This window comes from Ovis aries, chromosome 5 (genome assembly GCF_016772045.2).
Source record: "Ovis aries strain OAR_USU_Benz2616 breed Rambouillet chromosome 5, ARS-UI_Ramb_v3.0, whole genome shotgun sequence".
In the NCBI taxonomy this organism is placed as follows: domain Eukaryota; kingdom Metazoa; phylum Chordata; class Mammalia; order Artiodactyla; family Bovidae; genus Ovis; species Ovis aries.
The window spans coordinates 9481588-9496564 of record NC_056058.1 but is presented as its reverse complement, the minus strand read 5'-3'; the positions used below and the strand labels follow the sequence as shown (position 1 = coordinate 9496564).

The 14977-nt window shown below is 43.1% G+C and overlaps 1 protein-coding gene across 2 annotated transcripts in view; it reads right to left on the bottom strand.

Annotated features, from left to right (window-relative positions):
* ADGRE3 (adhesion G protein-coupled receptor E3) overlaps positions 1-14977 on the bottom strand; it is a 62408-nt gene that overhangs the window by 2747 nt on the left and 44684 nt on the right. For both annotated transcript variants that reach the window (XM_042249788.1, XM_042249789.1), the window contains 8 exons: positions 11216-11400; positions 8953-9117; positions 7303-7500; positions 6798-7033; positions 6006-6072; positions 5495-5586; positions 2695-2863; positions 559-654 (listed from right to left, as the gene is read on the bottom strand). In XM_042249788.1, the coding sequence (XP_042105722.1) occupies positions 559-654; positions 2695-2863; positions 5495-5586; positions 6006-6072; positions 6798-7033; positions 7303-7500; positions 8953-9117; positions 11216-11400 (1208 nt within the window). The remainder of the gene's footprint in view (positions 1-558; positions 655-2694; positions 2864-5494; positions 5587-6005; positions 6073-6797; positions 7034-7302; positions 7501-8952; positions 9118-11215; positions 11401-14977) is intronic.

Sequence of the window (14977 nt, the reverse complement as noted above, 5' to 3'; positions counted from 1 at the left end):
CTCCAGTATTCTTGCTTGGGAAATCCCATGGATAGGGGAGCCTGGCAGTCTAGAGTTCAAGGGATCACAAAGAGCTGGACATGACTTAGCCCCTAAACCACCACCACTACCATAGTTGACTGGCAATGTTGTGTTAGATTTGGGTGTACAGCAAAGTGATTCAGTTATATATATGAATGTATCTATTCTTTTTCAAATCATTTTCCCACTTAGGTTATTATATAACATTGATCAGAGTTCCCTGTGGCATAATAAGTAGATCCTTATTAGTTATCCGTTTTAAATATAGCAGTGTGTACATGTCAGTCTCAAATTCCCTAACTATCCCATACTTGGAATGATGAGAATATATATTAATACAACAGCCAGGTTAGGCACTGTTAGTGAGCAAGAAAGAAACAGTGAGAAACAATATGATGGGAATGAGGAATGCAAACCAAGTCATCAGGAAAAGGACTCCTCCCCACACTCGGTGTGAAAGGGAGCTTGTCCTAAGACAAGGGAAGGGATGTTTGGCAAGTCAAGGCGTGGCACGTTAGAATAAATCGCAAGTCTTACCTCACTGGGTTTTGAGTCAGGACCAAACCTGCTGGAAAGTGTGTAAGCCTCCGACTCAGATTTAGATTTGATGATCTCACCAAACCACTTTTGGACCTGGAACATCGAAGAAAATACCAGGATTATTTTTGTTAATGTTGGAGAAGAGAAAAGTCAGTGAAGTAGGAAGAGGATGGGAACATTATGAAAAACCTTCTCCTACGAAATGTGATATATGCATACAATGGAATGTAATTTAGCCTTAAAAGGGAATAAAATTCTGAAACAGGCTACAACATGGATACATTGGAGACATTACACTGAGTGAAATATACGTGTTAAAAAAACTGTTAGTCACTCAGTTGTGTCTGACTCTTTGAGACCGCGTGGACTGTAGCTCGCCAGGCTCCTCTGTCCATGGGATTTTCCAGGCAAGAATACTGGAGTAGGTAGCCATTTTCTTCTCCAGGGAATCTTCCCAACTCTCAGGTTGAACCCGGGTCTTCTGCACTGAAGGCAGATTCTTTAACATTTGAACCATCAGGAAATATATAAGCCAGACACCAAAGAACAACTACTGTATGATTCCACAAATTAACTGGGACAGAAAGTAGAGTAGTGGTTACCAGGAGCTTGGCAGGGGAGAATACAGCATTATTGTTTAAGGGACAGAGGGTTTCAGTTTGGGATGATCAAAAAGTTCTAGAATGGATGGTGGTGATTGTTGCATGACAATGTCAAAGAACCTAATGCTACTGATCTGTACAATTAACAAGGTTAAAATGACAAATTTTGTTATGTATAATTTACCACAATAATTTTTTCCACATTACAGGATACACATTTGTCACAGAAAATTAACAAAACGTGCATATCCAAAGGAATAAGATAGCAGAAAACTGAGGAAGAAAATTCCTCAGTCTAGCTCTGAGGGCTTCCCAGATGGCGTTAGTGGTAAAGAATCTACCTGCCGATGCAGGAGACACTAGAGTCAGGGGTTTGATTCCTGGATTGGGACGATCCCCTGGAGTAGGAAATGGCAACCTGCTCTAGGATTCTTGCCTGGAAAATCCTATGGACAGAAGAGCCTGATAGGCTACTGTCCATAGCGTCCCAAAGAGTCAGAACTGAACAACTGAACATGGACACGAACACAAACACCCAGAGGAGCTTCCCAGGTGGCTAAGTGGTAAAGAATCCACTTGTCAATGCAGGTTTGATACCTGGGTTGGGAGATCTGCTGGAGGAGTAAATAGCAACCCACTCCAGTATTCTTGGTGGGATAATCCCATGGACAGAGGAACTTGGTGGGCTACTGTCCAATGGGGTTGCAAAGAGTCAGACACAACTGAATAACTGAGCATACAGATACGCCCAAGAAACACCAGTAGATCCTTGCAAAAGTGAGACAGAAAAAGAAAGACAGCTAATAAAAGATGTATAATCCTTCATTCTGTGTTTCCACTGCGGACAGCTGGGGTTCAGTGTCACTGGGGGGTTCTGGAGAGAGCATAGAACCTATTTCAGGGTTATTCACCTCGGAGACAAGGGAGCTGGGGCATCCATCTACTAGCACCCATCAGTCATTGGTTGAGGCTGCTTTCAAGGGTCACTGTTCTCTGAAAATACCAGCTTGCCCTGCGCATGAACCAGGCATGTCTTGTGGGCAGTAAGAAGCCCACTGGCACAAAGTCACAGGTGTTTATAATAAACAACTGTGGGCATGTAGAGTAGAGTGCCAAAGGGCTCTGAGAGGGCCATCAGCAGCATCTGCTGGACTTCCCTGGTGGTACAGTGGATGGGAATCCACCTGCCCACACAGGGGACATCAGTTCAGTTCCTGGTCTGGGAAGATCCCACATGCCATGGAGCGACTGAGCCCACGTGCTGCAACTACTGAAGCCTGAGCACCCTAGAGCCTGTGCTCCACAATGAGAGATGCCACCGCGATGAGGAGCTCCTTCAGTGTAGAGTAGGCCTAGCTCTCTGCAACTAGAGAAAGCCTGCACACAAGCACACACACGCACACACGTGCACACACACACACACACACACACAAAGTGGTGAAGACCCAATGCAGCCAAAAATAAATAGACTTAAAAAAATGAATAGACAGAACTAATTCATATATACATAAAGAAAGAGGCCACTGTTTACCTGCTGGCTGAGGAGGCAGTAAACCAGGAAGATGAAGACGCCCTGCAGGCTGTTGATGATGGTGAAGAGGTAGGCCATGACGCGGGCAGCCGGTCCCACCTGCAGGAGTCCCAGAAACCACGTGCATCCCAAGATGAAGAGCTGAGCTGTGGCTTTAAATGTCAGCATCCTGGGTAGGGATAATCCATAATGTAAGAAAACCTGATAATGATCGTGACCATTCCTACAGCATAGTTGTTAATGGTGAGCACTCTGGAGCTAGAATACCTGTGTTTTAAATCCAAGCCAGCACTAACTTTGTGACCTTGGGCAAATTACTTTCTGGCTTTCTTTCTACCCCTCTCACCTTTTTATTGGCCATATCATGCAGCTTGGGAGATCTTAGTTCCCTGACCAAGGGTCAAAGCTGGGCCATAGCAGTGAAAGCGATGAGTCCTAACCCCTGCACTGCCAGGGAATTTTCCTACTTCCTGTAACTCAGTTCCCTAATATTTGTAATAGTCCTATTTCATAGGGTTGCTGCAAATATTGAGACTTAACATATGGGAAATATTTAGGACAGTACGTAGAACAAAACTGTGCATGCAAAGTTGCTTCAGTCGTGTCCGACTGTTTGTAACCCCATGGACTGCAGCCCATCAGGCTCCTCTGTCCATGGGATTCTCTAGGCAAGAATATTGGAGTGGGCTACCATTTCCTATTCCAGGGGATCTTCCTGACACAGGGATCGAATCCGCATCACCTGTGTCTCCTGCATTGGCAGGTGGGTTCTTTACCACTAGTGCCACCTGAGAAGCCCCAAAGTAGTACCGTACACATGCAGAACATTCTAAAACTATAAAGTTCTTTGTCTCATTCTGTCTATATCACTTACAGATAGGGGAGGTCTTGTAATTTGTTATTCAAACAGGAAGGCTTTTGAGATCAAAAGGGGTGCAATTCAGGGGAACTATATTCATTATCTTATAATAATCTAGAATAGAAAATAATCTGAAAAAGAATATATATATATATGTGTGTGTAACCAAATCACTGTGGTACACATGAAACTAACAGAACATTTTAAATTAACTATGCTTCAGTAAAAAAGGGATGTTCTTAATAAACATAATGTACCAGCAAACATAAACTGGGACCATTCCAGGAAAACTGTAAGGTCACCTTATTTATATATCTATATATCTCTAATTTTAAAATATAATATGTAACTGAGAAAAGCTAGTTGAGGAAAAATTTGTGTAGTGTGATTGCTATTGTATGTATGCCTGTCTGTCCTATAGAAAATGCACAGAAAAAGGCCTGGGAAAATATCAGACACATCATATCATACAGTTTCGTATCTCTGGATTTCCTGGTTGGTAAAGTAGTAGGAAAATTGGGAGCAAGCGGCTGTCATTTTTAACCTTATATATTTTGAAAACTTTTGACAAATAATAAAAAAGTAACCAACGTGCTATTTTTGTGATTACAATGAAAACGTCAGCAAACTACAAGTTCAAATTAAGATGGATGGTGCCCACTATTTACAATAGCCAGCTCATGGAAGCAACCTGTTGACGGATGAATAGATAAAGAATTTGCGGAACATACATAACAAAGGTACAATGAAATATTACTCAGCAAGAAAAAGGAACAAATGAGAGTCAGCTGAACTGAAGTGGATGAACCTAGAGCCTGTTATACAGAGTGAAGTGAGTCCGAAAGGGAAAAACAAATATTGTATATTAACGCATACATATAGACTCTAGAAAAATGCTGCTGATGAACCTATTTGCTGGGCAGGAATAGAGACAGAGACATAGAGAACAGATTTGTGGACACAGCGGGGGAAGGAGAAGGTGGGACAAATGAGAGAGTAGCATTGAAACATACATATTACCGTGTGTAACATATTACACATGCATTAACGGGAAGCTGTTGTATAGCGCAGGGAGCTCAGCTCAATGTGATGACCTAGAGCGGTGGGATGGGGGGATTGAGGGAAGTTCAAGAGGGAGGGGATATATGTATACTCATGGCTGATTCATATTGTTGTACGGAAGAAAGCAACACAACACTGTAGAGCAATTATCTCCACTTAAAAATAAATTAAAAAAAAAGATGGATGCTGCAAAATAAAAAAAAAATACTCATAGTCCCCAGTTTTTTTAGGACTTCCCTGGTGGCTCAGATGGTAAAGCGTCTATCTACAATGCGGGAGACCTGGGTTTGATCCCAGTTTTTTAAAACAGTATTATATAAAATATATTTTAACCTAAATCCTTCCTGTACTATTGCCTCTTGTGTTTTGCAGCAGGGAAGTTCCTCCTCTTCTTTTTAGAGTTAGATCTCTTTCCTTACTGAGATTCATCAAGGACACATGCCTACTCAGCTAGAAACTACACTTCCCAGCCTCCTTTGCAGCTAGGTGTCATCACATGAGCAAAGTCTAACCAATGGGATATGAGTAAATATGGAACTTGCAAATTCCGTGTTACTTCCTTCCCATGGATGGGATACAACATCCTATGGGCTGGTGGGGCAACAAAATAGAAAGAGCTTGAGTCCTGGATCACTCTGTGAAGCTCTGTTCTGTGGTATGAGAATGAAATAAACTTCTATCTCACTTTCTTTTTTAGAGTCCCAGCAATTGAATACAGCTTCTCATTGTGGCAGTGGAAGGCGGCAGTGACCTTGCTAGTTCCTAGAGGCTGACTGTGCATATATGTCTCTGTGGATATGTAGGAGGGACCAGGAAGAAGTGAGTAGAAGAAAAAGGGGTTAGAAAGTACCATTTTATTTAGAAAATACCATAACTTACTTTATGTTCCTGATGGTAGACACTTCACTGTTGAGAGAGGAAAGTTTTCTTTTCAAAATCCAAAAAACCATGAGAAAAAATACAAAATTCACCTGCAAGAGTGACACAGACCATGGAGAATACAAGTTAAAATGTACTGTGTCTATTCAGTTTATGGTAACATACTGTAGAGCACAATGTGGTTTTCTAAATGGGAGGGAAACCCAAAATGGAAGGGACATATTATATATGTATGGCTGATTCATTTTGCTGTGCAGTAGAAGTTAAAACATTGTAAAGCAACTATACTGCAAAAAAAAAAAAAAAAAGGAAAAGCCATTAAACAAAATGTACCATGTCTGCTGTAAATTGCACACAACCCCTACCGCCCTGCACATGGGTTTGAATTGGTAGGAGGTGGAAAAATCAAACTACATAATTGAGAAACTGTGTGTCCCTTGTTCTATCCTGCACCCAGCATGTCTGGTGCTTCTGCTTAGGTCAGGAACACTGGAGCCACGTATTCACTCACACAGATAATGGCACAGACAGGTCCAAGGAAAGCCCAGATGAATTTCTGGTCCAGGTGAAGCCAGCATCTAGGAACAATGGGAAAAGGGACATGAAGGGAGATCAAAGAAAGCACATGAAATGGACATGAAATGACATCTTTTTCTAACAGAGAACTTTTCGAATGTTTCTTGAAAATGTCAGCTGATGACAATGCAGGCTTTGATTGTTTGCTTCCATGTGTTACTGCTACATGAAACAGTTTACAAGCACAGACCTGTTGAATTTTCATACCAGTATTTCGAGGGTGGGAACCATGGAGATGACTATTATCCCCATTTCACTAACAAGGGCACTGAGACTTAGGGGGCGTTCCAGGTGGCCCAGTGGTAAAGAATCTGCCTGCAATGCAGGATACGTGGCAGGAGCCATGGGTTTGATCCCTGGGTTGGGAAGATCCCCTGAAGGAGGAAATGCCAACCCACTCCAGCATTGTTGCTTGGGAAATCCCATGGACAGAGGAGCCTGGCAGGCTACAGTTCATGGGATCACAAAGTTGGACATAATTTAGCAACTGAGCATGAGACTTGAGGACTTGAGGTCACAAAGTATGGGAAGGATAAAGCTGGGACCTAACTGCAAGATTTCCTCCTTCCAGAACATTCCACATCATCTTTCCCTGCCTCACCAGGAAAGAAGTTAGAGTCCTTACACTCAAAGGGAAAGTAGAGTGCATTTGTTGTGTTTATCCGAACCATTGCCAATAACACTGCCCTCAAATCTGTCCATGGCACAGGGTGAGAGTCAATCTTACCGATCAGGTGTTCCATAAAGATGAGGCCTGGAGGCTGCAGAAATGGCCACGATCACAGCTGGGACTCCATAGCCTACTGGGAACATAAGCCACTTCATGAGCCTGTTGACACTGGAGTAGTTGACCACTGCCAGGTTGCGTGCAGTGAGGAAGAGGTGCAGACCCTCCAGCAGCATCCAGGTGAAGGAGGCCAGGTAGAGATAGTGTAAGGCACCTGCGATGACGGCGCACAGCACCTGCGGGAGGAGGAAGGTGGCACCAGGAGGGACTGTCAGGGTGGAGCACAGCCCCGGGACCTCTCCTTTATACTGGCATTGAGCTCAGAAGCACTGCTATTAGATCATGGTCATTGAAAGTAAATGTGGTTGATAATGCCAGCACTGCTCACCTCACCATGCATCCTCGATCTAGGACCCTAGGCTATTTTATTGAGGGGACCGAGGCAGCATGGCCCCATGAATTCAGCACACCCTGAGGCAGGCACATTCTGGGACAGTATAAGTACCTTGTTCTCAGTTCTGTCGATGGCTGTGAGGAAGAGCAGGTGGGCCAGGAAGAGGCAGAGCGAGAGCTGCAGGTGGAGCGAGGTGCTGGTGTTCTGGATGGCTTTGCACAGCAGGAAGGTGAGGGCCGCCAGGAGGAGGCACAGCAGAGAGAGGCTCAGTCCCACGTAGGTGATCACAGTCAGTGCGGGATCCTCCTCCTGGGACCCAGCAGAGAGGAGACCACAGTCACGCTTTCCTGCCCTGGGATTTTATTCTCCCACCCCTTGGAATGTGGCATCCCCACATAGGCAGACCACCTGTATTTCTGCAATGAGGGGAGCGGTGCAGACTTCCTGTGTGCTGTCAGCCAGCCTATGTCATCAATAAGTCCTGTGAATCCACCTTTAGGATATGTGTCAATCTGAGCTTTTCCCACCAAATCTGCAGCTGCCATCCAAATCCTGACCACCATCATCTCTCTGCTGCGCTACTTCTGCTGCACCACTGACCATTCTTGATTCAGGGGCCAGAGATACTTTCTAATAACATAAATCTGTAGCATCCCTGATGCACATCCTCTATTGTCTCTCCATTGCAATTTTTTTTTGATTTTTTCCATTGCAATTTGAATGAAATCTAAACTCCTGACTGGCATTTGTGGTCTGACACTTTTCTTCTGCTTCCTTCTCTCCAAACCTGACTTTTCCCACTTTTCCTCTCATTCATTCTATTCTTTCTAGAACCCCCTGGGTTTGTGTGCTCTGTCTCATGGATTTGCCTATTCCAAATATTTATTTTTAAAGCTTATATTTGGCTGTGCTGGGTTTTCACTGCTGCTTGTGGGCTTTCTCTAGCTGTGGCGGGTGGGGGCGACTCTCTTGTTGCTGGGTGAGGGCTTCATACTGTGGTGGCTTCCCTTGTTGCAGAGCACGGGCTCTAGGGCGAGTCGGCTTCAGTACTTGTGGCACGTGGGCTCAGTAGTTGCAGCACGTAGGCTCCAGAGCACAGGCTCATTTGTTGTGGTGCACAAGCTCAGTTGCTCCTCAGCATGTGGGATCCTCCCAGACCAGGGATCAAACCCTGTATAAGAGTGTCTTATGCCCAAGGGTGTCCCTCGTATAAGGCAGATCCTTAACCACTGAGCACCAGGGAAGGCCAGATTTGCCTATCCTAGACATTTCATGTAAGTGGAATCCTACAGTATATGGTCCTTTGTGTCTAACGTCTTTCACTCAGCGTGATATTTTTGAGATTCATCCACATTGTAACACTGCTGACTCAATATTCAGATTTCAGCTTGAATAGCTCATTCTTCTCCGAACACTCTATCCAAAGCAGTACGCTTTTCCTATCACTCCAGACTTGGTCTGTTAAACTTTTCTTTACAGCAGTTATGGCCACCCAGTAGTATAATAGTGTGAGTCGCTCAGTTGTGTCTGACTCTTTGCAATCCTGTGGACTGTAGCCTGCCAGGCTCCTCTGTCCATAGGATTTTCCAGGGAAGGATTGGAGTGGGTTGCCATTTCCTCCTCTAGGGGATCTTCCCAACCCAGGGATCGAACCCACATCTGTCACATCTTCTGCACTGGCAGGCAGGTTCTTTACCACTAGGGCCACCTAGCAGGGCCTCAAAAGGGGTTAGCTGGAGGAATTCAATAGTTATATCCTACCTGGCCATGCAAGGCCATGAGAACAGCGAAACTGGACAAGTGAGTGGAGCTGCATATCGTGTGAGTCTCGTTCTCTTGTCTCAGAGCACAGCCATCCTTGGACCAGCGGCCGCCCTCCTTTGTGCCTTTCCAGTAGACGCAGAAGTTCTTGACCCCGGGCTTCACCTGAAAATAGAACAGGCTCATCATGTCATTCCTTGGGAGGGACAACTCTGAGTGTCAGCCTTGGCTGGTGACACCATGGGTTAAGAAGGATCAGGTGATTTCTATTTTAAGTGAAGAGGGTGACCACCAGTATACCTGCCCCCAGAGTTCCAGTTCTACTGGGATTCCACATAACAGAAAACAAGCTTATCTCTCTCTCTGGGAGTCAGAACTTTACAAGATGTTACTGGTTTCAGGACTTTGTCCTCCACCATGGGAGTCAGATAGAAAAAGAGTATAAGACCCACCTAAAGTTTTCTTCCAAGCACTCTCTAAGTGAAATTTCCCTGATTTCTACATCAATTCTCCCTTGACCTCTTACAGCACAATAATTGCTCTTGCGATGACAGGGCTAGGGTAGGGAAGAGACATTACCAGGAGAGAGAAGAAAGTCAGCCTTCAGTTTCTCTCTCCCTCTTTTTTTTTTTTTTTTTGGTCTCAAGGATGTCGAGAGCATCATTTGATTGGGCCAAGGAGATGAGTTGGATGCTCTCCTATTTGGGGGCTATATCTCCTTTGATAATCCACTGGACCATCCCTAGATATCTCACTCCATTCCTGCTGTCCCATGCCCTACATCAAAAATTTCATGCCTAGATTTCATGCATCAGATGGAGAAAATCTGTTTCTTCATCTTCCCTCACTTCATTCTTGTTTTCTTAAAATGTAAAAAATATTAATTTTTCTAGTTTTATTGAGATTTGGTATATAGCATTGTGTAAGTTTAAGGTATACAATGTAATGATTGATATATATATATCTATTGCAAAATGGTTATTGCAATAAGGTAGTTAATGTCCATCACTTCACATAATTACAATTTGCATTTTGTGGTGAGAACTTTTAAAAGCTACTCTCTCAGCAACTTTCAAATATACAATACAGTATTGTTAAACTGGAGTCATCATTCTCTCCATCACATCCCCAGAACTCATTTCATCCAAAACTGGAAGCTTGTAATCTTTGATCATGGTTACCTGTTTTCCCCACCTGCCATCCCTGGCAACCACCAATCTGTCCTTTGTTTCTGTGAGCTTGGTTTTCTCAGACTTCACGTATAGATGAGATCATTTGGTATTTGTCTTTCTCTGTCTGACTTACTCCACTTAGCCATAGTGCCCTCAAAGTTCATCTATGTTGTGAAACAATGGCAGCATTTCTTTCAACTCTTACTTTCTAAACAGAGTTGGAAACCTGCCTTTAAGAGTTTGGGCAGAGAATGCGAGAAGGCAATGGATTATATAAAAATTTTCCTTCTAATTGAATTATGCAGTCTTAGTAATTAATTCCACATGTCTATGCAAGAATAAATACTATGTCTCAATTCAGATTTCACAGATGTAGGAGGTACCTACAACTAAAATAATTCCATGTACTAAAATGACGCTGCCGAAGAGAAATATCATGTAAATCACTTATGTCTTAACAATTTGAAATTTTCTACTGCATTAAAAAAGGAAAAGAAACAGATCAAATCAATTTTAGGAACCTATTTTATTTAGCTCTCTATATTCAAAATAGGGCTTCCCAGGTGTCACCAGTGATAAAGAACCTGCCTGCCAAGGCAGGAGGCAAACGAGAAGCAGATTCGATGCCTGGGTCGGAAAGATCCCCTGGAGGGCATGGCAACCAGCTCCAGTATTCTTGTCTGGAGAGTCCCATCGACAGAGGAGCTTGGAGGGCTATAGTCCATAGTGTCACAAACAGTGAGACATGACTGAAGTGACTTAGCATGCATGCATGCATATTCAAAATGATGTCATTTAATGTGTCAATATAAATCAATATATATAATCACTATAAAATTATTGAGATGCTTAACACATTATTTTTCTTACAAAGTCTTCCAAGTCTGGAAATACTAATTCTAAATCTGGAAATGCTAACCCTTCAAAAATCTCAATTCAGACTCACATACTTCAAATGCTTAATAACTAGTTGGCTCCTGGTTATGATACTGGACAGTGCAGGTCCAGAGCCACTGACAGGGAGTATATGCAAATTGTTTGGTCTAACATCCATGAAACCCAAGCAAGTACAAATTGCAGCTTTGACCCACCTTCATGTGCTGAAAACTTAGAATCACAGGCTGGGAGAGAGGTGTGTTCTTTCTGGGTCCAATAGCAGCACTCACTACCTGTGACTTCAGGTAAACTTGATCTTTCTCATTCATCTCTTCAAAAAAAGTTGCATTTATGATGTTTCCAAGAGAAGAGTATGAAATAAAGGCGACTGCACTAGCACCTGAGGAGACAGAATCATGGAGATTGGAATCGACAGATATACACTCGTGGTACAGGCTCAGTTGCTCATTTGTGCCTGACTTTTTGTGACCCCATGGACTGTAGCCCACCAGGCTCCTCTGTCCATGGGATTTCCCAGGCAAGAATACTGCAGTGGGTTGCCATTTCCTTCTCCAGGGGATCTTCCTGACCCAGGGATTGAACCTGTGTCTCGTGTATTATAGGCAGGTTCTTTACCACTGAGCCACCAGGAAAGCTCTTAGTCATATTAATACATATATATTTAGTTTGTTGAAGTCAATTAATGTGATGTCGAGCATCACATTATATGTTATGCTGAAGAGGAATAGTTAAATTTTTACATAACCTCCTGCTCCTTCTGCCTCAGTAACTCAGCTTGCCTCTTGCAAAGTCTAGGGCACGTAGGTCACATAGGTCACATAGGTCACATAGTCTCAGAAAGTGGGGACAGGCAATACTAGGAACTGGAGTTTATCTCACTCACCCTTGACCTGCTCTTTGCAGTCACCCAGCCCCTGAAAACCTGCTTAATCATGCCTGTCCAGGTCAGGCATCCCCCTCCCCATCGTGACCACTGTTCTGAGCGCACGAAACCCCTTGGTTTAAACCAGCCTATTAACAGCTAGTGTTGCCCACTATAGTCTGTCTATAAACACTTTGTAATCCCTTTGTTTGGGGCTCAGAGCTTGGAGTGTTAACTCCTCTGGGCCCGCCAGCCTAATAAACCTTAGCTTTCCAACTCTCTGAGTGTGGTGCTTGGTTTTTCGAGTACTGGTTTCTGCAACAATGCCACAATTTATTTCTTGTACACGTAAATGATGCAATTTTGATGAGAAAAGGACAAAAAAGAAAGTGAAATTTTTATAAAAATACACACTGAGAGATAACTGCTGTTTAAGTTCTGGATGTTTTTTTCTAGGTATAAATATCTGCATCCAAATACACCTCATGTCCAAGATTTGTTAATGGACAAAAGATAATGTTGCAAAGAAGAGCCAATTCTGACTCCAGGTTGGATCTGTTACTTTAACCTTTGCTTCCTGTTGCTTCTGTTCACTGCTTGTGCATAATGGTCTGCCTCAGGGAACCCTGCCCTACTGCCTGAATATTAAAGTGTCTTTGTTCAAGACCCTGTCCACCTGTGGATGGCTACAGGAAGGAAGAAATTAACACATCCTCCAGGAGATATTTGCAAGATTAAGGGACTTTTTAGGGCTTCCCTGATGGCTCAGTGGTAAAAGACTCTGCCTGCAATGCTGGAGATGTTACTTTGAGTTGCGAAGATTCCCTGAAGGAGGAAATGGCAACCCACTCTGGTGTTCTTGCCTGGAAATCCCATGGAGAGAGGAGCCTGCACTGAGCGCGTGCGCACACACACACACACACACACACACACACACGCACGCAATGGGCTTTCTACTTTGCTTCCTTACCCCCCCACCCCACATCTCTATTCTATAAAAGAACCTGGAATCTAGACCCTGATAGTTATTTTGAGACATTAGTGTGCCATTTTCTCAATAAACCAGCTTTCAAATAAAGTCATTTTCCTTGCCTCAACACCTCGTCTCTCAAATTTATTGGCTGGTTGTGTGGTAAGCAGAGCGAGCCTGGATTCAGCAACAATGTGACCGAGTTTCCTTCTATGGAGAACTGAGTATCAAGGATTATCTGATTCTATGGGGCGTTGCGATTCACCTTTTATGGACTTTCTATTGCCAAGCAATTTCACAACTCTGTAGCCATAGAAGATAACATGTAGAAGCTTGACAGTAGTGGAAATGGTTCTTTCCCTAGACAAAGATGCATTTTGTCTGGTAGATGTGTAGTTTTCTGTTATAGAGAATATAATTCTGAACATTGCATTATAGTATCGCCCTATAGAGTACTAACCAGCTTTTGCATCACTTAGCTTATCATTTCAGAATTTGTGACTGATTTATATAGAAATATGTTTGTGTACATATGTATCTGCTCTTTGAATTGCCTCTGAGCATGTCTTAACATTTCATAGATTCCCTCATCAATTAATGAGCTGATGTAATCTTTTTCATGATTTTGAAAAAGCCTTTATTGAATTTGTTACAATATAGCTTCTGTATTTTATGTTTTGGTCTTTTGGCCATCCCAAGGCACGTGGGATCTCAGGTCACAGACCAGGTATGGAATCTGCACCCCCTGCATTGGAAGGCAAAGTCTTAACCACTGGACCACCATGGACTTCCCATGAGTTCATATGATCTTTGATGTACCTTTGTTTATATTTGAAAATGGTATTTACCTTTTCATTATTTATCTCTTTGAAAATGGTATATAGATGTATACACATACGCACACAAAAACACAAACTTATATACACGCACATAGGCACACTTACTCACACATATGAGGGTCAAAATAAAAGATTTTCAGTGTCTCTTCTCATATTCTGAGGCATACAAAGTATTTCTGGACCTGAATCCTTTGTTGTATTGAATAGGGTAAGACTGGAGGGACAAGAGAAACTAGAAAAACTAAGAGAGGCTAAGCTGATTTACATGAGAGAGGACATGAATCTACCCTTAGGAGAAAAGGACATAAAAGCTGGGCTGTCCAAGATTGCCAGGAGAAATATCAATAACCACAGATATGCAAATGACACCACCCTTATGGCAGAAAGTGAAGAGGAACTAAAAAGCCTCTTGAGGAAAAGTGTAAGTGGAGAGTGAAAAAGTTGGCTTAAAGTTCAACATTCAGAAAACGAAGATCATGGCATCCGGTCCCATCACTTCATGGGAAATAGATGGGGAAACAGTGGAAACAGTATCAGACTTTATTTTTTTGGCTCCAAAATCACTGCAGATGGTGACTGCAGCCATGAAATTAAAAGACACTTACTCCTTGAAAGAAAAGTTATGACCAATCTAGATAGCATATTGAAAAGCAGAGACATTACTTTGCCGACTAAGGTCCATCTAGTCAAGGCTATGGTTTTTCCTGTGGTCATGTATGGATGTGAGAGTTGGACTGTGAAGAAAGCTGAGCGCCAAAGAATTGATGCTTTTGAACTGTGGTGTTGGAGAAGGCTCTTGAGAGTCCCTTGGACTGCAAGGAGATCCAACCAGTCCATTCTGAAGGAGATCAGCCCTGGGATTTCTTTGGAAGGAATGATGCTAAAGCTGAAACTCCAGTACTCTGGCCCCCGTCATGTGAAGAGTTGACTCATTGGAAAAGACTCTGATGCTGAGAGGGATTGGGGTCAGGAGGAGAAGGGGACGACAGAGGATGAGATGGCTGGATGGCATCACTGACTCGATGGACGTGAATCTGAGTGAACTCCAGGAGTTGGTGATGGACAGGGAGGCCTGGCATGCTGCAGTTAATGGGGTCGCAATGAGTCGGACATGACTGAGCGACTGAACTGAACTGATGGCTGATTCCTGTTGCTATTTGGTAGAAACCAATGCAATACTGTAAAGCAATTTTATTTCAATTAAAAAAAAGTTGTGTTATTGTTGTTTTTCAGTCGCTAAGTGCTGCCTGACTCTTTGCGACCCTACAGACTGCAGCATGCCAGG